General features: G+C 44.1%; 1 protein-coding gene across 5 annotated transcripts in view; it reads right to left on the minus strand.

Moving 5' to 3' along the window:
• GNPDA2 (glucosamine-6-phosphate deaminase 2) overlaps positions 1–23,241 on the minus strand; it is a 138,362-nt gene that overhangs the window by 70,213 nt on the left and 44,908 nt on the right. For all 5 annotated transcript variants that reach the window (XR_013608326.1, XR_013608327.1, XM_078678243.1 and 2 more), the window contains exon 2: positions 4,121–4,270. Coding sequence is in view for 3 of the 5 variants with exons in the window: in XM_078678243.1 (XP_078534369.1) it covers positions 4,121–4,244 (124 nt within the window). In the remaining 2 variants the exon portion in view is untranslated. The remainder of the gene's footprint in view (positions 1–4,120; positions 4,271–23,241) is intronic.

The raw sequence follows: 23,241 nt of genomic DNA on the forward strand, positions 1-23,241 counted from the left end.
CTGGGGGCGTGTGCTACGTTCCACCCTTCATGCCATGTGGGTCGTTCATTAATCAGAAGATCGTCTGCTGTGGCCGTGTGCTGGGGGCGTGACAAACGCGTTCACCTGGAGGCCAGGTAAGTAACGTTACTGCAGCCTCTCCTGCGCGCTGTTACTGAACTCTCTCATTCAACGAAATTACACGCGCCTGCTACCATCAACCAGGGCTCTAGCCGGGCTCAGGCGGCGGATCAGTACACTAATTACACGAGCCTGATAACATCAAACAGGCCTGCATCAGGGCCTCAAGCGGGGGAACACGCAAATGAGCGTGTCTGCGGGGACAATTACTGCAGCCTCGCCTACTCGCTGTCACTCAACTCTCTCATTAAACGGATTTACCTGTGGCTGATAACTCTCTCATTCAACGACATTACACTCGCCTGCTAACATCAACCAGGGGTGTAGCCTGGCTCAGGCGGCGGATCACTACACCAATTACACGCGCCTGCTAACATCAACCAGGGCTGCAGCTGGGCCTTCTCCGTACCTATTCTAATGAAACAAAAAATGTTGTCTACCGCGAGATTTTAAAATAAATTGCCCTTGCCAAATACACACATTACACACATTCTATTTCATACCCGGACAAAGTCGAGACGTGCTGCTAGTTTACGTATAAAAAAAAAGACGCAGATTACCTCAATTCATGGCCCTAATGGCAAAATCTCAGAATGATATTGTTAAAGAATTTCTAGATTTTTACTCTACTCTATATAGCAAGCCAGATTTTCATGATGCCTCCTTACTTGACTCTTTCTTAACTACTTGTGATTTGCCCAAAATTTCACAATCAGATAGGCTAGGGCTAAATGTACCCATTACTACAGATGAAATTTTAGCAGCCATAAAATCTCTTCAAAAAAATAAGTCTCCTGGCCCGAGGGTATACCAGCTGAGTTTTATCAAGAGTTCCAATCCCAACTTTTGCCTTATTTATTTCAACTTTTTTGGGTTCTTCAGGAACTATCTCAGGTTCTTTTACCGATGCTTTAATTATTGTACTCCCCAACCGGATAAAGACCCCACTCTTGTTTCAAATTATCGTCCTACATCTTTAATTAACCAAGACTGTAAATTATATGCTGAAATACTTGCTTCTAGATTGGCCCCTGTACTAGATTCTATTATTCACCCAGATCAATCATGTTTTATGAAGAATAGATACTCTACAAACAACACAAGAACCTTATTACATGTTATTGAACAGAGTTCCACTTTAATTTCACCCGCAGGAATTTTGGCTTTGGATGCAGAGAAAGCCTTTGATAAAATCCATTGGCAATTTTATATCAGACTTTATTATCATTTAATTTTGGTCCCTCGTTTATTCGCATGATTTCTGCCCTGTATTTAGCTCCCACTGCTCGTTTATTTATCAATTGCCAAGTATCAAGTCAGTTTTCCCTTTTTAGAGGCACAAGACTGTCCCCTTTCTCCACTTTTATTTCTACTTGGAATTGAACCTTTCCTTACTCATATAAGGAAATGTGATAATATTAAATGTATTACGATGAAGAAACCCTGGTGTATGCCAATGATGTCCTGTTATTTATGAGTGATCCTATCTCCTCCATTCCCTCCTTATTAGAAATGATTACAAAATATTCCATGGTTTCTGGTTACAAACTTAATATTAATAAAACTGAATTTTTCCCCTTAAACATCTTTTGTACTCATAATGTGTTACCTGTGACTGATATTATTTGGCAAAAAGACAAATTAAAATATCTTGCCATTTTGTTTTTGTCCTCCATAAAAGCAACATTAAACAGTAACTTTATCTTAAATGATATTAAAGATAAACCATCTAAATAGTCTTCACTTTATCTCTCTTGGTAGGGTAGAATGGATTCCATTGAAATGACTTGCTCCTAAATTTGTTTATACCCTTGCTATGATACCTACCCAATTTCCATTAAAAATGTATAAAGATATTGATAGAATTCTCTCCAAAGTTCTCTGGAACAATAAATCACCTCGTACTGGTTATAAAAACTAAAAATATCTAAGTGTAATGCTGGATTTGGCTTGCCTGACTTTTTTCTATATTATAAAGCATTTATATTGAAACAAAGTTCTCTATAGTTTAATCTTTCCTCTTTAAATAATCCTTCTACTTGGCTTCATATAGAGCAATCTCTTGTGAACCCTTTTCCATTGCCCACCCTGCTAACAATGTCTAACAAATCCACAGTTTTACAACAATCGGTTATTATTAAATCCCCAAAACTAATTTTTAATGATCTGGATTCAAATTTGTATCTCCTATGGTCTTTACTGAAGACTTGTCATTATGGCATAGTAATGTTATTAAATTGAATAGAAATGTTAATTTCTGGAAATCTTGGATTAAGGCTGGTATCTTTTATTTAAAGATATCTATTGTAACAAAGCTTTCATTTCCTTTGAAGCTTTACAAATTAAATTTAGTTTACCTAATTCTAACTTTATTAAATTTGAGTTTTTATGTAGTTTAATTTTAGATTCTTTCCCTCATGGTATTCCGTCTAATGTTAAATCAGATTTAGTAGTTTATATTCAAACTGTCTCATCACATACTGTTTCTATTTTATATAAAAAATTATCTCATTCTATAGGAAACAATTCAAATCTAATTCCAGTATTTTGGAATACTGAACTTTCACTTTCTTTATCTAATGATACTTGGAAAATTATTTGGCTTAATAATATTTCAGGCTGGCTACCTGTTTCGCTTTACCAAACTAATTCTTATATTTTATTCAATTGTTTATGGAGAATAGTGGAAGAGAGTGAACAGCCATAATTCAGCAGGGCAGCGTTATAACAAATCATTGCAACTCTCCCACTAGTTGTATCTGCTCTATCCAGGCATAAGAAGGAATAATCAGGTTGCAGACAAAGATCCACAAAAGCTTGTGAAGATTTGTGAAACCATGTTTCTGTTAGCATCATGAGATTAAGGTTCATACAGACAATTGTTGGCACTGATTTCCATTACCTTTGAGTATGGTCATTCATTGTCCAGCTCTTAACCTATTGCCCTGGCTGTTTAGGTGGGAGTTCGCCATAGTGCAGGACCTGCAGCTACTCTAGTGCCTTGAACAAAATGTCACTGCAAGTGTTGCTGGTTCTCCCAGTCTTTTTGGCTATTGCCCATTTGTAGTACTCACTTTCCTTAATTAGCCATTTTTTGTTTTCTCGGTTTCATCATGTTGCTTAAGTAGCACCTCATTGTGGTAGAAATTTCAGCTGAAACATTCCCAAGTAGATATAACGTCATCTCTTAGTAACTTGATGCCTGTACCCCAGCAGAATTTCCAAAGGATACTTTTCTGCAGGGCCGGTTACCATCTGCAGAAGTATAGGACTTAGAGGCCTGCTCTAATAAGTACCTTGATGCCACTGTGTCCTCTGTGCCCTTTTTGTTGCAGATGTTGTGACTGGGCCCCATGAGTGGTCGCTGGATGATGTCCGATGGGCTTACTGTCCCGGTTTGCTTTATCTGAACTGTGGAGTATAGGCAAGAATTTATTTTGTCTTTTCCTTTTATCTCCTCTTTAACATGAACGAGATTTCAATTATGTGTACTTTTAGTGTGCATTTGTGCTTGATTTTCACGAACTCCCCTCCTTGTGTTTTATTTGTCCTCGTTATTATTTCTTCAGATTGTTTACTGCTGCTTCTGTGTGGCTGGTTATCAACTTGCTGTATATGTGCATCATTTCTCTCCTTGATCTGAGGTGCTGCATGCGTAGGTTAACCAAGGTTCTGATGTGACTTGTGTATTCATCTTTTTCACTTGCAATTCAAGACATTTCAAATTCATATAAAATATCTGGCTGTCCAACTGAATGACGCACCCAATAGATGTGCATCTTTAAACGGACCAATAGACAGTTGACACAGGAACACCTCAGTGTTGCAACGTCATTGTTTGGCACCAATATGTGTGAAGACTTTTGTGATTTTCACAAAAACAAGTTAATCCAATACGTTTTAGTTAACAAACAAAAAGTACTTTATGATCATGAAATCCATTCTTTATTATATATAAGCAGAAAATGAACTAGCTTTCCACGAACTTACTCATACATACCTGTAGGTAAACCTAAAGTGAAATACCTTCCAGGACCTGGCTTGAATTGTATAATTCGGTTACAGATGTACTTTGCAGCCCACTCACTGGCCAATTCATAGTCATCAAGAATTACAAGTCTCATTCTAGTGATGAATACAAAATAGGAATCTATAATTGAAACAAACATAACAGATTAGTTTCACACTAAAGTAAGAGACAGAATTGTTTACAGCTGTTAACCACCCACAGTTAACACACAATTGCAAAAAGATACACCAGTTCAATACATTGATGACCTCACCCAACAGAAGAATTCAACAATGGGAACACAATATCATAGGATTATGGACGGATGTGGTGTAAGAGTCAAGTGTGAGCCAATAAATAGTTTCCTTCATTGTGGTCTTGGTCAAAACGTAAGTAATACTGTACACAAAAGTAAACTCAATAGGAATAATAAATCTAGAAAATCAGCACATCGTTTTTATAGCGGGCAGATATGTTTATAACATAATTCAATCAGAACAGTAATGAGCACAATTACGAGGGTGAAAAGTTCATGACTGAGGTAGTGAGAACATAAAAAGAACAACCTGATACATGGTAGTAGTAGTTAAGAACTAAATCTGTATTAATTACAATTTGAAAGAAAAATTAATTTATATATATATATATATATATATATATATATATATATATATATATATACATATATATATACACACACACACACATATATATACACATATACACACACACATATATATATTTATTTTATCTTTTCTTTCAGAGTGCATTTAATACAGATATGTAACCAGAGATAGAAATTCCTCTGATTTTTCCCCATTAAAAACTTTTCACAAACCCCCACAAACAATTACAGAACCATTCATTTTTCGACACTAGCAAAGTTTTGTGGGGATTCAAAAGAGGGTGCAAAGAAAAATGGGGATCAGAAAAAGCTTTTTTGGCAACAATGCATTTTCTACAGTCTTTGTATTCATGCGTGACGTGAAAACGGCTGTACGGATTGGAATGAAATTTGGGAGGAATTATAACTCATGATGTGTAGATGATCCTCTTGGGTGTTACAGGTACGTAGGGTATTTGTAAACTCATGAGGCATTTTAACTTTGTGATATTTGTTACAATAATTTTGCAACAGTACCGAGGGACCTAGTAATGACAAGTCATTATGTGATTGATTAATAAATGTAAGTCAAGGGGTATGTCGTTCCTTAGAGGGAGGGAAATACAGGTATTTCTAAAAAGTGTTTTCACACACCCCGAAGGATGTCATGCTTCGTCATTGGGCCTGCACCTCGTCATGCACCCGCGAAGGGGCTCCTTCTCTTTTTTTGATGAAGCTGTATGATGTGTCTGGGTTTCTGGGCTGGGTAGTGCAATGAATGTGTGGGTGACATTAGAAAGGGTTGCCCTAGACCTATTTTATAATTGTATTCCGGGGGGGCACTAGCCTAATTAAAAGAGGGAGACCCTGAGTGGATATAATGGTCCTATAGGGCCTGTGTGGTGTATGTGGTCGACATGTTTCATTCCAATGGTAGCCCCTAGCGGGTCTAGTGGCACTTCATCAGGACCATATTTAGGAAAATTGTTCAACTCTAGCACTATCGCAATGCTAGTTCAAACATTCTTCTGTTGTGCTGGTAGCCAGACTTGCAGTGAAGACCCAGGTCCTACTTGGCTTGGCGATCTGAAACTTGTAGAAAGGAAGGGGATAGGATATAAAAACAAGAACAACAGTAGTCCTAGATTAGGAGATTATTTAACACCAAGGTCAAGGCAGTGTGGCTACATCCTGAGTGTCCAGACCTTTCTATCCCCACAAGTGAGCTAGGCCAGTGGCACATGATAGTTACGGTGCATATGGAGCGTGAAACACCCATATTGTGCTTATATAGGTGATTAGCAAGTTGTCGTAATGCAGAATAGTGCACCCATGTGTTAAAAACTAACACTATGGCAATGATTCAGGCATAAGGGTAATTGAGATGTATAGTGTTATCATGGTGGCATGGACCACTCGATGGTCGTTGGACTATCCTTGTCATAAGGCATGCTCTTAATAGGTTACATTGCAATAAGATCGAGACGAGGATTGTGCAAACAATGAGCCAACCAAACTCACAGACACACAACATATAGTATTCATTAAAGATTGCCCATAGTTGAAAAAGTATATCTGTGTGACCAAGTATAGGTGTTAAACCCTGTGCAATCAAACAATTCCCTTGGTTATTCCTATACAGGTAAGCACACAGAGCACCCCGAGTGGGTGCGTGGTTGAGGCATTATTCGTCATGGTAAATCACAGGCAGCAGCGAAAAATAAATATGTCCAAACACACAAGATCATGACCTGTACCAGCGCGTAGTATTGGATAGTAAACTCACCCCTGGTAAAATGGGTCTGATCTGACGGGGCGTATGACAGAGTAATTTGTTGCTCTGACCTAAAAGAAACAGAGTAAATACGCATAGCATCTAGTCAGTGAACGCTGCAAAGCGTAAAAAGTTACCGGCATAGTTGCTTGCTGGCCGGTAATGATTTCAGGAAAAAGTGAGGAAGGAAAATCTACTTACAACAGTGTGGCGTGGCAACTAGTTCAAGTCCTACCCTTGCTCTGTTTCCCGTAGGGAGTACTTCCAAGGCGCGGTATTTGTTATGTGGAATGCAATGACGTGTATGAACAAAGTGGTTAGACCATCTACTGTGTCGGCCATCTTGGAAGGAGATTTTATTAATGTTCGTTCCGTGGACAAAGCTTAAGTGTAGCTGTTTAACTACAGAGGTAATAAAGTTTCTGGTATTCCGGCAAATTAACTTAACTCATTACACCCTAACAGTTGTAACTACTAAAACACACTCAATAAATGCCTTTATAAAAGTTAAAGGCGGGCAATGTTGTTTTAAGGTCATTTTTCCTGTGTTTTGGGTTAGGGGCATAGAGTTAGGTAAGTATTAGCTCTGACAATGTAACCCTACCTATTACCACTTAACTAAAGTGGCAAGTGGTAGGGGAAAATTATATATAGTTTCTAAATATTTAAAAAAACATTTTGTATCGTGTGGTACTTCCAAGTAGGAACTGCAGTACTTATAATATATGTAAACCATTAAAAAAAACACTGTAATACACTATATATTATAAATATGTACTACAGTGTCTGTCATTTTTTATATATTTAATGTTTTATAAAAAAGTGTAACGAGTAACGGAGAAATACAGAGCAAGTTAAAAACATTTACCAAAAAGGTACATTTCTTTAAAAAAAATTGTACTTCCCAGGTATTGGTGCACTTGTTTGTACACTTTTTTAAAACTATATAGAAAAATATTAATTAATTTCCCTGCCTATTAACCCATTCATTGAGTGGTTATTTAGTTGAGCAACTTTCCTGCTTTGACTGATAGTTTTAGTTTAACACAGCAAGTATTCTAGAGCTGGCACTTGAGAACAACATTTCCCCCTACTAGTGCTGGGGAGTAAGTGAGATGAGGGCTTTCCAGAATCTGACAGTGTTTTTCTTTGGCCAAGGTATGCACTCCAGGCGAAGGAGTCTGTGCTCTTCTTGTAGTGTGGCATGGCTTTCAACTAAAAAATGAACAATCACTCAACTACTATCAGCCAGATTAATGCAGGAATTAATAATGTTTTTTTTAGATGTTATGTAAGTTAACTGTAACATGTGACCATGTACATTGACATTTTTGCCGAAGTTGTGAATGAAAATAATAAAAACAAATGTACAAAAAAAAAAGAAAAAAGAAAAATGAAGAATCACACTTCTTTGGTGTTAGAGAGAGAGAAGAGATTTTGTAACATGGACTGTAGGATAATACTCCCTTATGTATCATTGTCAACGGATACCCTACCACCCTGAGATCAGTGTTTTAAAAAAAAAACAATTGATGGCTTTGTCCGTGTCTCCAATGGGAACATTAAATATTTGTATTTTGTACCTTCACACGCCATATTGGTGTCATGCTTCATCATCGGGTGACACCCTGGTCCCTATAAACCAGGGTGGGCTCAACCATCTTCAGGGAAAACTTTCGATAAAGTTATAGAATTAACCGGGAGAGTACATAAAAATACCTACCGGTTACCTCAGAATCACTTTATCTTGCGTACCACTGGTAAGGTTAACATTTTTAAGAATTGGGTTAAGTGGGGAGGGGTACTATTCCTATACCCTATAGAAAAGTCAACATGTTTCAGCCCCTTCTTATGGCCCTTACGTGGTCACAAGCTTTCATAAGGACTGAAAATAAAACACTGATTTCTCAATATTACTGTCATGATTATGAGCAGGCTGTTTGTGTCTGTTCCGGCGTATGTTGTAAGTCACATCTTGTCAGAGCCACTAGTCAGGAGGCACGCCATTGCACGCTGCTACAAGGTCAAAGGACAAAGAGAAAATATATATAAAACCAAGACAATACAAAAGAAATCAGTTCGATTCAATAATTCAGAGTGAATTATCTGAGGAATATGTGGATATATTTTATCCTTATTGTGAATGCTCTGTTATGCACCTTCCATATGTAAATAAAGGGAGTGTATCCATTATATTATGCTGAGCCATACAGGCTATGAGGTAATGTGTATTCATGCTAAAGAAATGCTCTCAATTGAGGAAAGCAAAAGGTTGCCTTCTCCTTAAGACCATTCATACTAGTGTTTACATAGTGCACAACGCATAAATAGAAGAATAAATCGAGACAGTAATATTGAGAAAATGGGATTTGATTCTCAGTCCTGGTGAAAGCCTGGGATCCTATGAGGACCATAAGAAGAAGCTGAAACATGTTGACTTTTAAATAAGGTATAGGGATAGTGACTCCTCCCTACTTAACCCTATTTTGAAACATTTTAACCTTACCAGTAGTACCCACAATAACATCCACTGCGGCTTTTTTACGATGCAGTATTAAAGCTTTTAAATGAGCACTACAGAACCCCCCCTCCGCTCCCGGGGGAACTATTGGCTGGGTGTACTTGGACCACGTCTTGCATGCACCTTTCCTCAGTGGTCATATGTGATGGTTAGCAATCCACTGCTGTTATGTCATGCAGCACTAAAGCTCTGAATAGACACTTCAACAGCCCCCTCCCCACCCCTCCCCCAGGGAGACCTATTGGCACCTATTTGGACTAGATACTTGGTACCGCGGCATGGCCTTAGTAGTCTGTCCAGACATAAGATGGGGTAAACTTGGTGTTGTATGTGACCCGTTCTTTTTCTATCAAGGGTTCATTAGTTTATACTGAGATCTATCCCACACTATAGTTTTCACCAAATGAGTCTTGATGCCCTATTAATCTCGCTGCATCATTCCAGGTATTGAGAAATTGGATGTAGAATACGTACCTTTTATTACCATATGAGCTATGGCATTGTAGTTTGCCTGCAGCACCTACTCCAGGTCTCTATACCACATTGTTTACTTCTCTCAATATGGTGACTTGAGCACGCACCATTGTTTAGCCTTGCCATCACATTATACATCATATGTTCCCTCATATTACATACTCTTAACCATGCTCAACAATACATTGACACATTGGCCGCATGTGGATTGCAGCAGCTGGTTGATAACCCTACCCACCTGGCTGGCTACATCCTTGATGGGGTGTTCTCCAATGACCCTAGACTATCTGTGGGCCCCCCTATCCCTCTGGTCTGGCCAGACCACCTAGCGGTTCCCTTAGAACTTAAAAACTTTTCCCCCTCTCTACATCAACGAAGTTCTACTAATAAAATACTTAAGCGGAACTATAAGGGTATTTCTAATGACTCTCTTGCCCCGCTTATACTGCAGGCTCCTATTTCCCCCTCGAAGGATGCCAGTAATGCTGCACTGGACTTTACTAATTCTATTTCCAGAGCAGTTGATTTATTAGCCCCTGCCTCTCTACGCTATTCAGCCAGACGGAAACCTTCTGCTCCCTGGATCACGGAGCATCTTAGACTGCTGAGGCAGAGATGTAGGAGGCAGGAAAGGCAATGGCGAAAAACCTGGAACCCCACAGATAGAGAAAAGCACAAGCTGTTACTTGGAGAATATAAGACCAAGGTCATCATAGAAAAGCAGGACTACTTCTCCAGGATTACATCGTCCCTCACGTCCCCTAGGGAACTATTCAAGATTGTGGATTCCTTGTGTTTGCTACAAACGCCTGATCCCATCATAGGTTCCCAAGAGCTGTGCGACAAGATTGCTCACTTCTTTCATGCTAAAATCGCCGACATCTCTCTCACTCTGGAAGCACAGAGAGACCTTATGTGTTCCCGTCCTCCCCTGTCCCCTCCTGTTCTAGAACCTTGGGCCAAGGACCCTTCTAAGATTCTGACCAACTTCCCGCCCCTTACTCTTGACCAACTAGACTCCCTGCTAAACAGGACAAAATCAGGTTCTCCTATTGACCCCTGCCCTTTGAAGGTTCTGAAAGATTGCAGGGAAACCCTGTTGCCCCCGCTTCTTGAGGTAATGAACCTGGCTATGGCCCAGGGCCTTTTCCCTGCTTCCTGGAAACAAGCCATAGTCAAGCCATTGCTTAAAAAACCGACTCTGGATCCGGACACCCTTAAGAACTTCCGGCCGATTTCCTTACTGCCTGCTCCAGCCAAAATGTTGGAATCCCACCTCAATCATCATCTGACTGCTTTCCTAGATGCCTCGGGGTTCCTGGACCAGTCTCAACATGGCTTTAGAAAATTCCACAGCACTGAGTCGGCCCTCACAGTAGTGACAGACAATATACGATCTAAGGTCGACCAAGGCCAGACCACTTTTTTGGTCCTCTTAGACCTGACCGCCGCCTTTGATACCCTATCTCCCTCGACTTTAACTGCTCGTCTGAGGGAGACATGGGTGGAGGGTCCTGCATTGAGCTTGCTGTCCTCTTTCCTTGATCAGAGAGAACAGAGGGTCAAATTAGGAGAGTTCCTCTCCCCTGCTAAGCCTGTGCAATGTGGGGTTCCACAGGGATCGGCCTAGAGTCCGACCCTCTTTAACATTTATGTGGCCCCACTTGCTAGACTTGTAAGAGCTCAGGGGATGGAGGTGGTGTCATACGCCGATGACACCCAGATCATGGTGTCCCTCTCCCACTCGGTGAGTACCTCCGCGCTCAGCTTCAGGAATTGCATGCAAGCTGTCTCCGATTGGATGATTTTAAATACCCTGCAGCTGAACAGAGAGGAAACAGAGGTCTTGATCTTCGGTAAAGATCAAAACAGCTGGTCTAATGAATGGTGGCCTCCTTCTCTCGGAGCCTGTCCCGTACCGTCAAATTCCGCCCGGAATCTTGGAGTGATTTTTGACACCTCTCTAGACATGTCACTACAGGTCAATAGAACTGTTTCTACCTGTTGGGGAGTGATCAAAGTACTTAGAAAAATCGCCCACTATCTTTCTCCTCAAGCTCGCAAACAGACCGTGGTGGCCTTAGTTACATCACGGCTGGACTATTGTAACGCCCTTTATGCAGGCATTAATAAAGGCCTCATCCAACGCCTCCAGACTATCCAGAACGCGGCTGCCAGATTTGTTCTGGACGTCCCTAACACCGCTTCTGTCTCTCTTGCAAGGAAGAGTCTTCATTGGCTCCCGATTCAGTCTAGAGTCTCTTTTAAAATCGTATGCCTAGTTTTCAGTGCTCTATCCGGCGGCAGCTCTGAGGCCATAAGCTACCTTCTGAGTCCTTACACCCCCAGCAGAAACCTTCGCTCTGCCAATAAGAACCTTCTCACCGTCCCTCGGACAAACAAGGTCAGATGGGGCGAAAGAGCTTTTTCCATCTATGGCCCCTAAATTATGGAATGCCCTCCCCTCGGAGATCAAATCCCAACCCACCATGGTTCTCTTTAAGAAAGCTTTAAAGACGTGGTGTTTCATCAAAGCCTACCATTAATCATGCTCTCTGACCGTATCACTTCATTTGGTTAGGCGCCTTGACGCCCTCTGGGGCTAAGTTGCGCGTTATAAATCTTGCTTCATTCATTCATTCATTCATTCACACGTTAGGGTACTGTACGTGGTCTGCAATTGAGTCATTTGTTTCACGTACCTAGTTGGTTCTGGGAGTAATTGATTGGATTTTATGGCAGACCTAGCATCAAGCCGTAACAAGATCTTATCCCATCCACCCAAACTAGGCTTCTTACCTCTAACTCATTTATCCTATGCGGACGACGTCGTACTGATGAGTTTAACTAAGATTGGCCTTCAAAGGTCACTTGAGGGGCTAGCGGAATTTATAACCATTAACAGCCTTGAGATAAACACAACAAAAAGCAAAACAATGCTCATCACCAGACGACGGATAGTCAATCAACACGTCCAACTGGAGGGAAAAAAAGATAGAAGCTGTGCCTAACTATAAGTACTTGGGCTTTTACTTCGACAACCGACACAATCACCAGCAGCAAAAAACCTACATTGTCCAGAGAGCAAACGCGCTTTTGTTCGCCTTCAGGTCTCTGGCAAAAAAGCTCAAGGGGCCATCATACAAACCTCTACTGGTGACAATAAAAGCTAAGGTGCTCCCGACGCGGTCATACAGCAGCGTAGCCCTCCATGGGAAAGATGCGGATCTGCTGAATAAAGTACAGACAGCTATCTACAAATCAACCATCCAAATTCACGGGGGAGCTTCACCAGCTCAGACCAGATTAGAATTTGGAGTACTAAACGAAACACTTGGAAGGAAGTATGCAACTATCAAGCATTGGTATAGCTTGAAACAGAATATAGCAGTTTCAGAATTGCACAAAGCACTGTGGGACGAAATAAAAACGGATGCAAAGTCCCCATACAATCAATTTCTCGAGAAGGCCTTAACAGACACTGGCACAAGAAACCTCTGGGAAACCAATCTGCCTTACCCGGCCTTCAAGCAAGCCATAAATAAATCAGCAAAATTCCATTCACTTTCAACTGATAAAACCACCTTCAGCTCAAGAAGACATGCCTGGATGGTTATATCCAAATACAAAACACTCACTGCAGCCCCATAGCTAACAATCACATTCCCAGTCCATAGAAAACAACAGCTAATGGCGCTACGACTGGGAAAATTCCCTTCCACCATGGACCAGCCAATCTGGGTTCATGACGGACCCAAATTTTGTAGACTATGTGAGCAGCAAGGAGGACTTCATACATCTTGTTTGCATCTGCCCGAATTTAGCCCATGCTCGAGCCAACTTCCTAAAAAAGGCCATGAATGATCGAGGCATAAGAACGTGCAGATCGGCAATTATGGCAACCCTAAATCCAACAGACACCCGTTTGAACTGCCTATTAATAAAGTTCCTTTTGGCTCATGTTCAAGTGTTGAAATGTAACCTGGTACCCTTCCTAGAATAGGGTAATAGGATGGTTGACTCTGCGGCAGAGGGCTCCCCCTGACTCAATAAAGAATAGTACCAGAACCTTGGGAGTCATATTTTACATGGATCAACAAATGTCTTTTGATCGATTTTTTAACTTGTATATTGTGTACACTAAAATGTCTATATTTAAAGAAAAATGATAAGAAAATATTTGCACTAGATACAGAATGTTTTAGGATTAAGGGAAACAGAATGTAGACAAACATTAAGAGTTTCATCTGTAGTACTTGATTTTATAAAATGTATTGTTATGCTTTTAATTAATTGAAACAATAAACTTTCTTTATTATTATTAAAAAAAGATTTGGATTGGTCCTCTTGAGTTGTTGTGCCAAGGTACAGTTGGGGTATGTCACCTAACTTTAGCAGGTAAGCTAATACATCTCACTTAGTAGCTGACAGCATATTCGTGTATTTGGTCCCCGACAAGAATTGCTAATTGTTACAGGTTCTGGAATTCCCCTGTGAACTAGTAATTGCTGGTATGAATGCTATGATTTAGCTAATGATGTAACTGCATACCATACTGAAATATGTTGTCTCTTTCAGGCAATAGCAACCAGTGGACATCTGATTGAGTGGATTTTGTATATTGACAGATTTCTTTTATTTTACACTATATTTGGTTACACACTTTTTGTAGTATCACATGAGGTCCTGAAGAAGGCGGCCACACTTTTTATGAGGAGGGTGCCAGGCCAAAAAATACCAACCTACTGTTCACTTTAGGACAGGTTCAATCCCCTCCTGTCATAGTCTGCTTTTAATCCTGGCCTAGGGACGCCCTAATAAAGCCTGTTGAGTACCCTGGAACTAGTTTTATTTCACACTGATTTTTTGTTTAGCACCCCTCACCACATCTAGCTCACTTTACCCATTCGCTGCGTGCGTCGGCCAACGGCCGTCGCAAGCACTACCTCGGTAGTGCTGCGAATGTCCGTTGGCATATGTGGCCCCGCCAACTCGTTTAAACCGCCGCCCTGCGGCGGAATTTGTGCCGCAGTTAGGATATTTAGTATACCTTCCATCACCAAAGAAAATATCTCTGAGATCCGTCTTCTCAGAGAGCGGGTTGTAGTCTGTATTATGACAAAGTTCATAATGCGAGGAAGTTACCCTATGATGAAGCTAACTCCTGCAGATCTATAAACCTCCTCGGGCCTCTTTTGTGTGTTGATAACCTAATGGAATCCAGAAAGGTACCTACAAAGAATCTCCAGATAACTGAGGCTAGGTTCTCGACATGTGGAAATGGTATTCTTGCCCCCAAAAGTGTGGTTCACCATCCATCCTGCTTAGAAGTGGATGTGAATCCAGGGGAGATGGTGAGTACTCGGTCTTCTTCACAGATATGTAACGGTTCCTTCCTTCTGGACATTCAAGATATTTACTTCTCTTCTTGTTCTGTGCTTAACTTCTATGCTCCCACCCAGGTCATTTTTTGTTCATGGGCACGTGTGCACTTGGGTTTGCTGTTGAGGAAAATCATCAATTGGTGAGATCTAGCTTCTCACCGTTATGAGCTTAGGATTCCTGCAACACATTCTACACTAACAGCATTTTTTTAACAGTCTCTCCAAAGGCACTACTTCCATCATTGCCCCAAACAGCAGTATGTCACTATAAACTCTAATATCCACCTCCTCTAGAAATACATTAAATAAATATCAAATCTGCCTAACCATCTCAAATTGATAACTCTTCAAAAAAATCACAAGTCGCTGTAAAGACTCCACCCCACCCAATTTCTCACATCGGTGGAACACAGTTTCTCCACCCATAGAATAGAAAACAAGCTGGCAGATGCTCCCCTAACCCAACTAGGCAAGTGTGCTATGTGCGAACATATACATTTTCTGATATTGACTGAGGTGGTAAAAGTTGCTCAAATGAACTGCTTACTTGGCTGTTATTAAGTAAGTTTAGTGAACCTCTGTCTCTTCTTATTCGGTGATGATATGCTGTGTTTATGTTTACTTAATTTGAAAATCTAGCAAAAGTATTCACGAGAAAATTCACATGGCGTTGCATTCTTATTTATTCATCTCTGTGTTGCTCTTTTGACAAAGCTGCATCTTGCGATGGGGAAGTCCTCATATGTAAGGACATAGAAGATTAAGAGAAATTAAGAAGTAATGTTTAAATTACTTGCCAGCTATCCCGCTACTCTTCCTCATCCCAAGCCTTAACTCTTCCCCGTGTGCGCAACTTTGTCCTTAAGCTTGAGCCGTTGAAACAATTTCAGTTCCAATTTTCAGACCAAAATCATTGCTGTTACTTATCTGATCCTGCTAACAAGCACTGACAACCCCAAGTGTTATGACTAGCATTAGGAATGTGTTTGGATAGGATCAATCAATCAATTAAACATGGCATTTGTATAGCACGCTACTCACCCCGAGGGTCTCAAGGCGCTTGGGGAGGGGGGGGGGGTCTGCTACTGCTCGAACAGCCAGGTCTTGAGCTGCTTCCTGAAGGCGAGGTGGTCCCGGGTCAGGCGGAGGTGGGTCGGGAGGGAGTTCCAGGTCTTGGCGGCCAGGTAGGAGAAGGACCTTCCTCCTGTAGTGGCTCTTCGGATGGGGGGGGACGGCGGTGAGGGCGTGGCTGGTTGATCGGAGCTGGCGTGTGGGAGTGTAGAAGTTGATGCGGCTGTTGAGGTATCTCGGGCCTTGGTCGTGTAAGGCTTTGTGTGCGTGGGTGAGGAGACGGAAGGTGATTCTCTTGTTGACCGGGAGCCAGTGCAGATCTCTCAGGTGTCCGGAGATGTGGCTGTGTCGGGGGATGTCGAGGATGAGTCTGGCTGAGGCGTTCTGGATACGCTGAAGTCTCTTCTGGAGCTTGGCGGTGGTTCCGGCGTAGAGGGCGTTGCCGTAGTCCAGTCGGCTGGTGACAAGGGCCTGGGTGACCATCTTCCTGGTCTCGGTGGGGATCCACCGGAAGATCTTACGTAGCATGCGCAGGATATTGAAGCAGGACGAGGAGACGGCGTTGACTTGTCTGGTCATGGAGAGTGAGGAGTCCAGGATGAAGCCCAGGTTGCGTGCGTGGTCTGTTGGTTTGGGTGCGGTGCCCAGTGCGGAGGGCCACCAGGAGTCGTCCCAGGCGGAGGGCGAGGAGCCCAGGATGAGAACTTCCGTCTTGTCTGAGTTCAGTTTCAGGCGGCTGGTCATCATCCACTCGGCTACGTCTTTCATCCCTTCGTGAAGGTTGGTTCTGGCGGTGGCGGGGTCGTTGGTGAGGGAGAGGATCAGCTGTGTGTCGTCGGCGTAGGAGAGGATGTTGAGGTTGTGTTGGCGTGCGATGGCCGCAAGGGGGCTCATGTAGACATTGAAGAGGGTGGGGCTGAGCGAGGAGCCCTGAGGAACGCCGCAGATGACTCCGGTGGCCTCTGACCTGAACGGGGGTAGGCGGACTCTCTGTGTCCTTCCAGCGAGGAAGGAGGTGATCCACTCCAGTGCCTTCTCTTGGATTCCGACGTTGCTGAGGCGCTGCCCTAGGGTGCGGTGGCAGACGGTGTCGAATGTTGCGGAGAGGTCTAGGAGGATGAGGGCCGCTGTTTCTCCGTTGTCGAGCAGGGCTCGGATGTCATCGGTGGCAGCGATGAGGGCGGTCTCGGTGCTGTGGTTGGCCCTGAAGCCCGACTGTGAGAGGTCGAGGGATCCATTCGTCTCGAGGAAGGCGGCCAGTTGCTTGTTGACGGTCTTCTCGATGACTTTGGCTGGGAACGGGAGGAGCGAGATGGGGCGGTAGTTTTTGAGTTCGGAGGGGTCCGCTGTTGGTTTCTTTAGTAGAGCGCTGAGTTCGGCGTGCTTCCAGCTCTCCGGGAAGGTGGCGGTGTCGAAGGAGTTGTTGATGATGTCCCGCAGATGGGGTGCGATGACTGCGTCGGCCTTGTTGAAGACGTGGTGAGGGCAGGGGTCGGTAGGAGATCCAGAGTGGATGGAGTTCATCGTGCGGATGGTGTCTTCGGTGCTGATCGGGGTCCAGGCGCTGAGGGTGGTGGTGGGGGGCGTTGGTGTGGTCGTGGGGAGCGTTGGTTGTGTGCTGAAGCTGTTGTGTATGTCCGCGATCTTGTTGTGGAAGTAGGAGGCGAGGGAGTTGCAGAGGTCTTGCGATGGGGTGATGTCGTTGTTTCCGGCACTGGGGTTGGAGAGCTCTTTCACGATGTTGAAGAGTTCCTTGCTGTTGTGTGCGTTGTTGTCCAGCCGTTCCTTGAATGCTGTTTTCTTGGTGGCGTGGATCAGTTGATGGTGCTTTCGGGTGGCGAGCTTGAGGGTGGTCATGTTGTCCGGTGTTGGGTCTCTTCGCCAGGCTCTCTCGAGGACGCTGCAGTTTTTCTTGGAGTTCTTGAGTTCGTCGGTGAACCATGGGGCCTTCTTACTGCCGGGTCTGCTGGGCGGGGTCCTCAGTGGGGCGAGGTCGTCTGCGCAGTTGCTGATCCACTTCGTGAGGTTGTCGGCGGCCTGGCTGGGGTTCGCTGAGCTGGCGGGAGGGTGCTGGCTCAGGGATGCGGCGAGTTGGTCGGCTGTGATCTTGTTCCAGCTTCTTCGTGCAACCTGTTGCTGGTGGTGGTGGATCGTGGTTTTTCTGAAGCTGAAGTGGATGCAGCTGTGGTCCGTCCAGTGGAGTCCGGTGGCGTGGCTGAAGATGATGTCCTTGCTGGATGAGAAGACGGGGTCGAGTGTGTGTCCGGCGCAGTGGGTGGGTGTGGTCACCAGCTGCTTGAGACCGAGGTTGGCGAGGTTGTCCAGCAGGGTGGTGGTGTTGCGGTCGTTGTTGTTCTCCAGGTGGAAGTTGAGGTCCCCGAGGAGGATATAGTCAGTGGAGGGAAGGGCGTACGGGCTGATGAAGTCTGCGATGTCTTCGCTGAATTGTGTGCGGGGTCCCGGGGGTCTGTAGATGAGGGTGCCTCTGAGGGTGGTCTTGGGGTCGGTGTGGATCTGGAAGTGCAGGTGTTCTGCGGTTGTCAGGGTGTCGTCGGTGTTGGTCGTGATGCGAATGGTGTTCCTGTGGATGATGGCGATGCCTCCTCCCGTCTGGTTGGTGCGGTCTCTCCGGGTGATCTTGTAGTCCTCCGGGATGGCGATGTCGGGCGCTGAGGAGGCGTTCATCCAAGTTTCCGTGAGGAAGGCAACGTCTGGAGATGTGGTGTCGAGGAGGTTCCAGAGTTCGATGGCGTGTCTGTGGACGGAGCGGGTGTTGAGCAGGATACACTTCAGGTGGTTGCTGCTGGTGCTCGGCTTGGTGGGTGCTGGCGTAGTGCAGGTCCGGATGCAGGTGAACTTGCAGGAGTGGCATGCAATCACAGAAAACTCACAGAGGCATTCAAAAACTGGTCTGTGCCATTCTGTGTGAAGCACAGGATTTTTATTCGAATGTGTAAAGCCATGCCTCTTGAAAAGAAATCCTGGTTTTGCTGGTTTGGCCACCTCCCTTTTAGAACCCTTCTGGCGACGTTTTTCATCTTACCTAAACCAAGGATAATTCCTAAATACAGTGAACTGCACAGGAGGTATAGGATCGAGAATTCTTTATACAGAACTCTACAAGCGAAACACCATTTCCTAACCTAAACAATGCACGGTCCTTGAAATAGTATCTGAGCTGCATTGGAACACAGCTATGTGCATCTCTGAATAATATGCGTATGCAAATACAATTGTTCATCACAACATTCTACGTTTCCCTGCTGCTGTGTTCGTTCCTGGATACATGGGTACGGTCACATGCTCCTTGGGGTGCAGGGCATGTCCCCTGTGCAGAATAAAAGGGCTGGTAGATCCTAATGAGAACCAGTGAATGTGTATGCTTTCTGTAACATCGAAACTGGCAGTGCATACATAGCAGGACCTGCTGAAGGCCTCAGAACACTGCCGACAAGAGTGCACAGTGAGAGGCCATAGTCGGCAGGCAATACAATCTTCCATAATTACTGCCTAAGACGAAGCTGTGTCCAATGCTCGTCCGGCGAGTTTAACTAAGAATCATATTTAAAAAAAAATGTGAATAGTTTGTTGTGCTTTGCTTTTTATTGGTAAAGATTTACTGCCTACCTGAGATTGTGAGCGCACTGGGCATTCTATTCCCGGGGCTCGCGCTGCATGTTGGTGGGCTAGGGAGGAGTCCGACAATCGGAACAGGACATCGCCATTTTGGAGGTCAGCATTCTAGCTCTGGGAGGCTATAAATGCACACGCTGACGCGATCGCTACTGCCTAAGACGAAGCTGTGTCCAATGCTCGTCTGGCGGGTTTAACTAAGAATCATATTTTTAACATTTTAAAAATTTTTTGAATAGTTTGTTGTGCTTTGCTTTTTATTGGTAAAGATTTACTGCCTACCTGGGATTGTGAGCGCACTGGGCATTCTATTCCCGGGGCTCGCACTGCATGTTGGTGGGCTAGGGAGGAGTCCGACAATCGGAACAGGACATCGCCATTTTGAAGGTCAGCATTCTAGCTCTGGGAGGCTATAAATGCACGCGCTGACACGATCGCGCAGCGGACGGGCGCAGAGGGCGCGCCAAAGGCAAGCCCGTCTGCGCCCGTCCGCGCACGAACCAGGCCTAGGGCCCTCCCCCCTGGTCCAAATGCTATTGACCGCTATACCTACTCTAGAAATCAGCTGATGGGCTGGAATCTGGATGATGGAAGGGCCTGCTGCCCTAGGCGCACTCCCCAGGCTTTTTTGGAGGCACGGCCAAAACATTTCCCAAAATGTGCCTCAGTCTTGCCTCAGACCATGGCAAATTTTGACTCTCCCTGTGGTATCACATCAGGCAGTAGTCCCACTCTAGCCAGTCAAAAGCCCCTTACATGTCTTCTGCTTAATGCTAGATCCCTTATCAAGCACAGTGTGGAATGCGCAATGTTTATGGAAAATCACGATATCAAGTTAGCATTCATCACTGAATCCTGGTCAGACGAAGCCTCAGGGCATGATCTTGTCAAAGCCACTCCCCCCAATTTTCTTTGTCACACTCAGGATAGACATTATAAGAAAGGTGGAGGGCTAGCAGTAATTTACCATCACCTGCTGAAACCTACCTTCCCTAAAGCATCTAATCTGGCATGTGAGGCAATGTCAATTGACACTCAGATTTCAGATCATGACACATTTAATGTTATTCTTTTGTATCGACCCCCAGGACCTAGGGGCGCCTTCTTAGACTCTATAGCTCCTTAATAGAGGACAGACTATGTAATAAGTACTTTACAGTGCTGGGTGATTTCAACTTTTATCTTGAAGATCAAAATGATCCAGACAATACGAAACTTTAACAGATTTTTAGCGGAGTGGATCTTAGGCAGCTAGTGCTTGATCATACTCACTCTGCCGGTCATACATTGGATGGTATCTTTACTAACAACCTAAATCTTGTTTACTCCAATGTAGAACAGCTTACTTGGTCCGATCACTCGGCGGTCCTTTTTGAGCTTAAACCAGTTATGCGAAGCCCCTACAAATCCTCAACTAAGGCAGCGTGGACGATAAGAGCCTGGAAGAATATCGACAATGCTGTCCTTGATTTGACGTTAAAAAGCTCTTTTCCCATACTTTCCTCCGATGTGGATGGAGCTGCAATCAACTATAATGATTGGATAGACTCTGCCTGTAAGAAATTGGCGCCAAGTAGGCGGTGCATTCTTAAGCGCTCCACGCCATCAGCCCCCTGGTACTCTGAAAATAAAAAAATAAAAAATTACAAATTGGACTGTAAAAAGTTGGAGAGTCTAAAGGAGTGAGTACAAGGCCTCTGATAAAGAGGCCCACAAACGGGTTCTGGCTAGCTATAAGAAAGAGTTATATGAAAACAAAAAGGCTTATTTTGAAAGACTAAATAGAACGGCTAGCTCGTCATCTAAAGCCTGGTTTAAAACCATCTCTACACTCACCACTGCCCCCAGCACCAAAATAGAAAGCAGCCCTGAATTGTGTGAGACTTTGGCCGCGTTCTTTCTACAAAAGGTTGAAAATATATTCTCCTCTTTCAATCTTACATCTAATGTCATTGATGAAGTGTGGCCTTCTGCGAGCACCGAGCAGAATGGACATCTCCCTAGATTTGATTATTTTGCTCAGTTGGATCAGGCTGGAGTTATTACATTGATATAGGAGATACGGCCAGGCTCCCCTTCAGACCCTTGCCCAGTCTCTGTGCTTAAAGCAGTCCCAGATATTATCGGGGAAGCTCTCACTTCTTTGTTTGCCTCTATATTTAATAATGGTCAGTTTCCAGGGCTTTGGAAGACTGCCTCTATTTTGCCTCTACTTAAAAAATCCAATCTGGACACCACAGACCCGAGCAACTTTAGACCTATCTCTCGTCTTCCCTTTCTGGGTAAGATGTGATTGAGAAGGCCATGAATAGTCAACTCAGTCAGTTCATCCAGTCCCATGCCCTGTTAAGACTCCACGCAGTTTGGCTTTCGGCCGGAACACAGCACCGAGACGGCGTTAATCAAATCTACTGATGTAATCAGAGAGGCTCTTGACCAAGGTGGGGCGGCCATACTCATCATGCTGGACCTTTCGGCCGCATTTGATACAGTCCATCATAAGGTTTTGATGGACCGGTTATCGACGGTAGGAGTTGGTGGCAAAGCATGGGACCTTTTGGAATCTTTCTTGGCTAACAGGATACAAACAGTGGATCTTGGTAATGACAGCTCCAAGCCGTTCTCTCTTCCCAGTGGTGTTCCACAGGGCTCCTCACTTAGTCCTACCCTATTTAATGTGTATGTTGTCCCGCTGGGTCTTCTGATTAGGTCTTTTGGCTTTCAGCTAACCTCATACGCCGATTATACACAAATTGTGTTATCTATTCAAAAAGGCGATGAAGCAGAGACCAGCTTAAAATGCTACAACTGCATTCAGGCAATTGCTGCTTGGATGGCGTCAAATTGCCTGAAACTTAATGCAGGGAAAATGGAGGTCATCCTCTTTGGGAACACGGCACATCTGTGGACCCTGACTGGTGGCCAGATTCAATGGGTGCACTTCCAACGCCGTTTGGCGGGGCGAAAAATCTTGGAGTGATTGTTGACTCTAAATTGGCATACTGTGATCAGGTCAGCAGGGTTATCTCCTCCTGCTTTCTCATCTTGCGTATTCTACCCAAAATAAAATTTCTTCTTCCGGGTGAAAGCATGAAAATAGCTGTCACGGCGCTCATTCGATCACGTCTGGACTATTGCAACGGCCTCTTCATCAACATCCAGAAGAGGCAGTTGCCTAGGCTCCAGATTGTGCAGAATGCGGCAGCCAGACTGCTATTGGGGACTCCCAAGTTTGCTTCGGTTGCTTAAAGCCCTCCACTGGCTCCCTGTTAAATCCCGGATCCAGTTTAAGGCCATGTGTCTAGTCTTTAAGGCTCTTAATGGTCTTGGCCCTGCTTTCTTAAGCAATCTATTCAGTGGTATGTCCCGAGAAGAGCCCTGCGTTCCATGCAGGCTAAACAAGTCTCACTTCCCCGCTTCAACAAACAGAATTGGGGCGGTAGGAGCTTCCGGCACTGCGCCGCTAAAGCTTGGAACGGACTCCCTTTTTCCTTAAGGAATTCAACAGATTTGCTGTCGTTTCGGAAAGGACTAAAAACGTGGCTTTTCAGCCCACGGGGTTTGCCACAGTCTCTTTAGTAGGAAGTGCATAGCGCCAGGACACCTCTGGGTAGCAGTGCGCTCTAAAAATCTCATTAACATTAACATAAC

Source organism: Lissotriton helveticus, chromosome 2_2, assembly GCF_964261635.1.
Source record: "Lissotriton helveticus chromosome 2_2, aLisHel1.1, whole genome shotgun sequence".
NCBI classification, from domain to species: Eukaryota; Metazoa; Chordata; class Amphibia; order Caudata; family Salamandridae; genus Lissotriton; species Lissotriton helveticus.